The sequence below is a fragment of the Hirsutella rhossiliensis genome (genome assembly GCF_020360975.1).
Source record: "Hirsutella rhossiliensis strain HR02 chromosome Unknown scaffold00008, whole genome shotgun sequence".
In the NCBI taxonomy this organism is placed as follows: domain Eukaryota; kingdom Fungi; phylum Ascomycota; class Sordariomycetes; order Hypocreales; family Ophiocordycipitaceae; genus Hirsutella; species Hirsutella rhossiliensis.
The window spans coordinates 2,530,493-2,538,060 of record NW_025408674.1 but is presented as its reverse complement, the minus strand read 5'-3'; the positions used below and the strand labels follow the sequence as shown (position 1 = coordinate 2,538,060).

The window sequence follows — 7,568 nt, the reverse complement described above, 5'->3', positions numbered from 1 at the left end:
ATTGGCAGGCATTGCAAGCGGAAGTGAGCCTCAGGCCACAGACCGACTACTTGACTCGATAAACGCAACACCGAGATCACATGGGCTCGACATTGAAGCAAAGATCTAGGAGAAACCTGTATGTGGAGAGCCGATGTAACACGGACGGTGTACAGCTGACGATAAGAGATGCTCTCATCTAGGAGACATGGGGCTAGCTTTCTTCCGTTCTCGCCCGCAGACATACCGAAACGCAACGCAAGCGTCATGGACTATCGTCTTAAAAAGTTGCGCCTTCGCTTACTCTGTCCATATAGCGAGCGTTGCTTCGCCTGTGTAAATATTCTTTGCTTTTGCAACGTCAGCCGCAATCTGGGTCGTGCCATGATCCGCCATAAATGGCTCAAGCCGTCGAACTTGCAACCCAAAGGCCGGAGAAGGCGAGTCGCACGCAGCGCATTAGAGGCACACTTGATCAACGCTTGTTGTCTTCTTGGCCGGTTGCCTTTTCGTGGAAGCGATTGCCTGGCGTTTGTACAGTGGCCGGTTCAGGCTTGAGGCCAGCCAGGCTCGTCGTGCAGTCCAGTTGCTTTCATTGACTTCTGCGGGACATCTCAGACGAGCAGCTAAGAACGTATAGGAATGAATGGCGGCGAAATGTAAACGAGTAGGCGCAAGGATTTCAGAGGAGGGATGAAACCTCTGGAGGGCGTGAGCTTTGACGGAAACGAACTGCTTTTGGGACTTGAGCAGTTGTCCAATTCAATCACCGTTCATGTGAGGTGGTAAGAGACGTGGTGAATCAAGTTACTCGATGGCGGAAATCGAATAGACCAGGAAGACCTTCTTAATCCGAAGCAAGAAACGGTCTCAATTTGCCCAACTCTTTTATGGGGTAAGTTCGTTTATCACAGGCAGGAAAGGAGAAGTGCCTGCGGCCTGGGGAAGATGGGCGAGTAGACGGTTGAGTTCAAAGTCTCGGCCTTTAACACTTGCTGGCGATAATGGCCGTCGCCGCCAAAAGACTTGGCGAAAGATGCTGTCGAGGACGACGAGAGCCAGCCGATGGTTGACGTAATGAGTTGTATGTAGATCATGGTTTCAGCCACGTGGAGTCGGGAGGATAGATGCATCGGGTGGATATCTCATCGCAATGCAGGATCATCGAGCCGGTGGGGAGATGGGGAGATGGGGGCTTCTTGACCCTGGCATAACTCTGAATTGGAAGCAATGAAGACACGAATCCATCGCATTTTGGTCAAGTCCAAGCCTTGTTGGCTGGCATCGGGAAAACTGAGGCGACATGCCGGTATAAGTCGCCAGCTTGGGCCACCCCGGGCTCCGTGACCCGGTTGGCCGGAGGGGTGTGGCTGATGATTGGCTCGGACCTCAGACCCGCTCTCGGAGCGTTTGCGCCGGGCCGTGAACCTGGGGCGCCCAGTTTGGCGCTCAGGCTGTCTCCTCCGTGCCTGCTGGTCACTTACCTACGTCAGGTTGGCCAGGTAGAAACAAGAGTAACTCGGGACGGACATGCTGCCTGTCCCACCAGCCGGCAGGCCATCACTTTTCCCTGTCGACGGCTCTCGGGGCCGGGCCAGACCTTTCAACAGCTGGGAAGCAACTCAAGCCTGCCAAGGCACAGGGCGATGTACTGCACCGTACGGATAATTAAGGCAGGGTTCGAGGGACCCACAACCCACAGGGCATGGGGGAGGGTCAGCTCCGGTGGCGTCTCCTCACAGTGTGCCCCATTTGCGTGCAGCAGTCATCGATTACCTTGTTTTCTCGACCGCTGCCCGTGGGACCAAGGTCCAGACCCTGTGCGCAGAAATTTGATGCTTCGCTGTCGATGGATGGCCACTATTTATTCCTCAAGACACCACGGCCAACCGTGGTTTGTGGCGGTGCCCATGTCACTCCTCCCACAAGTGCACAAGTAAGGAAAGGAAGCGAGCGGCTCACCTGCAGGTACACTACCTACTCCGTACACGCCTCTTGTCCCGGTGGCTTGTCAAGGTCGTCTTTTTGATGAAGGAATCGGTGTGGCGGTGGGCATCAACAAACTCTGGACCCTCAATCCAACCAGCCTGCCTTGCCTGCTTCCTGTAAGTACGGCAGGTGCTTTGTGCATGTGCATGCGCAGACAGGCAGGGCCCTACGCGTCATCCACGCCCGGGGGAAAAGGGCAATCGGACAGTCCACCTCATCGCCCTTCTCGCTGCCACTAAAAGGCCGGCCACCCACCGAGGCATTGTGTAGCAAAGAAAAAGCCGACGTCGATGGCGCGGGAGCGGCGCCGATAATAGAACCCGTCATCGACGGTGCTAACGTGATTCGGGACGAGGATGTGACAGGTAAGATGGCAGACAAGCCAGGTATCTCAATTACTAAGGCAAGTATGGCGCATGTACCTCTTCTACCCTGCTATTACTGCACTGTACAGCACCGCCAGCAGCAACAGCAGCAGCAGCGGCAGCGTCAGCAGCAGCGGCAGCGTCAGCGTGGCAACAAGCCCCTCCCTCTTGCTTCTCTGGTCTCGTCTCCCACACACTGTGCCGCCACCACCACCACCACCACCACATCCACCCTCCTCCGCGCTCGACTGCGCACTCCCGCACATGAGCCTCAAAGCAGCCACTCACTCCCTTTCCCTAATCTCCTGTTTCCAGCAGCTCCAGGCTCTGGCTACCGTCTTTCCGCCCGCCCTCTTGGCTCCGGAATCCGGCCTAGAATCAGGTCTCCTTCCGCCAAACTCCATGCTCGCGGCATGTGTTGAAACACTCTAGATCGCGTTCGCCTCCTCGCCTCCCTCTCGCTCCAACTGCTGTCATCACAACAGAAGGGGGCTCGTCCCCAGCCTTGTCGTGGCTTCTAGGTCGCGAGTCGGCTCGCAATGGACGACACGCAAGAGAGCATCCCCTCATGGCACACAGATAGCGAAACTGATGGCCATGGTCATTCCCGAGGCTCAGTGGCAACACCGCTTGCTTCGCTCAACTCACCGCCGCCCAGGCTCCCGTCCGACCTGACCTCGGCCATGACCACAGATCTCCCGCCGCGCACCGCCACCAGCCCCGACCATGTCTCTTCCTGGAGTGTCGGCTCCGACAAGCAGACGGGCCCTTGTTCTGCCGCCTCGGACATGTCTACCGACAGGGTCTTTCCCATCCGGTCCGTCGTCAGCGTCGACCCGGCCCATAGGGGCCCCATGGGCGGAGACGATTACTTCGCCAGCCCCTCTGATGTCGAAGCTCGCACGATTCCCATTCACCGCCTTAGCAACGCCCGTTATGAGACTTCGCCCATCGAGTACAGGAGGTCCGACACTCTACCTCCGTCTTCGGCGTCGACTACTCCCGGCGACTACAGCGCTCAGATGCGAAGAAAGAGGGCCGCGAGCGGCCCTTTTTCCAGCATTCAAGCCGACGCCGCTCGCAAAGGAACTGTCGCCCCCCTGAACTTGGTCATCTCTACCTCAGACGAGGACTCTGAAGACTCGGGGCTCCGTGGTGGTGAACAGGCGGCTCCCGCAGCCGGCGATTCTGGGCCAAGGAGCGCCTCGTTCGTCTCGGGACAGCAGTCCCTCGCTGATTTGCCCCACGTCGCCACACGCTTCACCCACATTAAGACTGAGGACGGTCACGCCGTCATCACAGGCCGGGACGGAGTCCTGCAGCAGTGTGAAGACGAGGCGATCCATGCGCCCGGGGCCGTGCAAGGCTTCGGTGTCCTGCTTGCCTTGCGAGAGGAATGCGACGGGAGCTTCGCGGTTCGATACGTCAGCGAGAATTCGGAAAAGATGCTTGGCTACGGCCCCAAACAGCTCTTCCGACTCAAAAATTTCATGGACATTTTGACCGAGGAGCAGCAGGACAACTTACTCGATCACATCGATTTTATCCGCGACGAGGATGCCGATCCTGCCGTCAACGGTCCCGAGGTGCTCAGCCTCTCCATTCGTCCGCCGAAAAAGAGGAAGAGCGTCAAATTCTGGTGTGCCATCCATATCAATCCCGCCCACCCCGACCTCGTCATTTGCGAATTCGAGCTCGACAACGACCACGAGTACCCACTTCGCCCAGCGGACGAGCTGACGCCCGACGTGCCGCACGACACGCTTCATTCAAACCCCACCCTCGAGGAGATTGAACAAAGCACCGAGATCTTGAGCAAGCCCCTCCGCATTTTGCGAAGTGCTAGGAAGCGGAGAGGCGAGCAAGGCGCCATGCAGGTTTTCGACATCATGTCCCAAGTGCAGGAGCAACTCGCCTCTGCCCCCGACCTCGACACCTTTCTCAAGGTTCTCGTTGGCATCGTCAAGGAGCTCACCGGTTTCCACCGCGTCATGATCTATCAGTTTGACTCGTCATTCAATGGAAAGGTCGTCACGGAGCTTGTTGATACCTCGCAAACCCTCGACCTCTACAAAGGACTCCATTTTCCAGCCAGTGATATTCCCCAACAGGCCCGCGATCTGTACAAAATCAACAAGGTGCGGTTGCTGTATGACCGGGATCTTCAGACCGCGCGAATCGTGTGTCGCGCGGCAGAAGATCTCGACGTCCCTTTGGACATGACGCATGCATATCTCCGCGCCATGTCACCCATTCACCGCAAGTACTTGGCCAACATGGCCGTGCGGTCGTCCATGTCAATCTCCATCAACGCTTTCAACGAGCTGTGGGGACTCATTGCCTGCCACTCATACGGAAACCACGGCATGCGGGTTTCTTTTCCCATTAGAAAGATGTGCCGTCTTGTGGGGGATACCGCTTCTCGCAACATTGAAAGATTGTCGTATGCCTCGAGGCTGCAGGCGAGGAAGTTGATCAACACTGTGCCTACCGACAAGAACCCATCCGGCTACATCATCGCGTCGTCGGACGATCTTCTCAAACTCTTCGACGCCGACTTTGGGCTGCTCTCCATTAAAGGCGAAACCAAAATATTGGGTAACTTGGAGCAGAGTCAGGAGGCCTTGGCCATGCTAGAATACCTGCGGATGCGGAGGCTCACGTCTGTCCTGACGAGCCAGGACATCAGAGATGACTTTCCCGATCTCCGATACCCGCCCGGATTTCAAGTCATCGCAGGCTTACTCTACGTACCTCTGAGCGTGGGCGGGAACGACTTCATTGTCTTCTTCCGCAGGGGCCAAGTGAAGGAAGTCAAGTGGGCCGGCAACCCGTATGAGAAGACGATTCGGCAAGGAACATCGGGCTACCTCGAGCCGCGAAGCAGCTTCAGAATGTGGAATGAGACCGTCATTGGCAAGTGTCGCGAGTGGATTGAGGAACAGGTTGAGACGGCCGCTGTCCTGTGCCTTGTTTACGGTATTTGAGCCGATTGAGGCGGAGATGAGACCATATGCTAATTCTCACTGCAGGCAAGTTCATCGAGGTTTGGAGACAAAAGGAGGCAGCCTTGCAGAGCAGCAAGCTGACGCGACTGCTCCTCGCAAACTCGGCTCACGAAGTTCGAACGCCCCTCAACGCCATTATCAATTACCTGGAAATCGCCCTCGAAGGAAGCCTGGATCAAGAGACTCGAGACAACCTGGCTCGCTCCCACTCTGCCTCCAAGTCCCTCATATACGTTATCAACGACCTTCTCGATCTGACAAAAACCGAAGAAGGCCAAAACCTGGTTAAGGACGAGATCTTCGACTTGTCGGTGTGCATCCGAGAAGCAACCGATCCGTTCCATGGTGATGCCAAAAGAAAAGGGATTGAATACAGCGTCAACCAGCATCCTGGCTTGCCTCAGTTCGTCTACGGGGATGGCCGCCGTGTCCGGCAAGCCATATCAAACATTACGGCAAACGCGGTGGCACACACTCACAGCGGATCCGTCCACGTCGAGACATTTGTGTCTGAAGTCAAAGAGCGACAAGCCATTATCGATATCATCGTTTCGGACTCGGGCGTTGGCATGGGCGCACAGCAACTAGACGCACTTTTCCGCGAGCTAGAACAGGTCAGCAGCGAAGAGCCCGAGCCAGAGGATTCCCCGGACCAGAAAGGTCAGCCTCGCAGATCCCGAACCCTGGGGCTTGGACTCGCGGTCGTCGCTCGTATCCTGAGGAACATGGACGGGCAACTGCGCTTGAAATCGGAAGAGGGACAGGGCTCGAGATTCGTAATCCAACTACCCTTCTACTTGCCCGATACATCACCTGGCGGCGAAAGCATTCAGGCACCGTCACGTATCAGCCACTCGTCAAATCCAGTCGCGGCTCCGGACGCGTTGAAAGCCGCACCCGAGGGCGAGATCATGCTCATTGATCGCGGGAGCTCCATCAGTGTCGCTGTCGAGGGAGAGAAGACGACTCTCGAGGAGACCAGCTCGGGAAGCCATCAGAGCGTGGGTAGCTTGGGTAGCCGCGGAAGCCACCAAAGTGATGCCGATCGGCTGATCAACGCCATCCAAACCCCTCTATCCCTGAACGATAACCAGACGGGATACTTTGCGAGTCGCCCCGACTCCAAGGGTAGTTCCACCCATGCCCCGTCGCGGACGAGCTTCAGCGGTGCTCCCCTCTCTGCGAGCCCTCAGTCCCGCAAACTCTACCCGCCTTGTCCCAAGAATACTCGCGATGAACCAGGCATTGCGGAGGTTAGCGATTCCAAGACTCCAGTTCGGGCTATCAAGGTGCCCGATGAGTACCAGGGTATGCCTGCGCCTGGTTATGCCGGCGAGCAGTCTCGCGTCCTGTTTGAGCTCGCCAATGAAAGTGCCCACAAGCCCAGTCCAAGCAGGAGTGGCGCTGGCACCCGTGCAGCTGACACCAGCTCGATCCGGACTTTGATAGCAGAGGATGACCCGATCAACATGAAGATTCTGCGCAAGAGACTGGAAAGGGCCAAGCACGAGGTGCGACATGCTGTCAACGGCGAAGATTGTGCAACTCTGTACAAAGAAGACTCCTCTTCTTTCGATGCCATACTCATGGACATGCAGGTCAGTGCAGGCAATACTTTCTCAACTTGTAGTGTTGTGCGAACTGACTTGATTTCAGATGCCCATTGTTGACGGCCTCACCAGCACCAAGATGATTCGGTCGATCGAGGGCTCCTCAGATCACAAGGGCTATTCAGAGCTGGCGGCCCTCAACGGCCGCATCCCGATCTTCGCAGTCTCTGCCTCCTTGGTGGAGAACGAAAGGCAAACTTATATTGACGCAGGCTTCGATGGATGGATACTGAAGCCTATCGACTTCAAGCGCCTCAATACCCTCCTTCAAGGCATTTCCGACAACAATTCACGCAGCAATTGCCTTTACGTCGCGGGACAGTGGGAGCGTGGTGGCTGGTTCGCCTCGAGGGACGTATCCGATGGCGGCAGCTCAAGCCAGATTACCCCTCGTGCTGAAGAGGAGAGGGCGTAAAAACAATGCTGCGGGCTCCGACACATTGCTCGAAACCTTTACTTAAAGGCTATAGGCTTAAACTATAAGCTTATAACCTTTAAAGCTAGCTTAAAGGGCCTTAATAAGCCCTTACTAGCTAAGCCTACTACTTATAACTATCCCAGAGTCGCCAGGCACCTTATACAATGACACGATGGGGAGATTTTACTTCGATTCTACG

General features: G+C 56.3%; 1 protein-coding gene across 1 annotated transcript; it reads left to right on the top strand.

Annotated features, from left to right (window-relative positions):
- Nucleotides 1–3,016: 3,016 nt before the first annotated feature.
- Nucleotides 3,017–7,366, top strand: HRG_07657 (phytochrome domain-containing protein; the record flags this gene model as incomplete). Its single annotated transcript, XM_044866128.1, has 6 exons — nucleotides 3,017–5,312; nucleotides 5,366–6,001; nucleotides 6,106–6,117; nucleotides 6,209–6,538; nucleotides 6,584–6,939; nucleotides 6,998–7,366. The coding sequence occupies 6 exons, from the start codon at nucleotides 3,017–3,019 to the stop codon at nucleotides 7,364–7,366; spliced, it is 3,999 nt and encodes a 1,332-aa protein (XP_044719092.1).
- Between the last annotated feature and the right edge of the window lie 202 nt (nucleotides 7,367–7,568).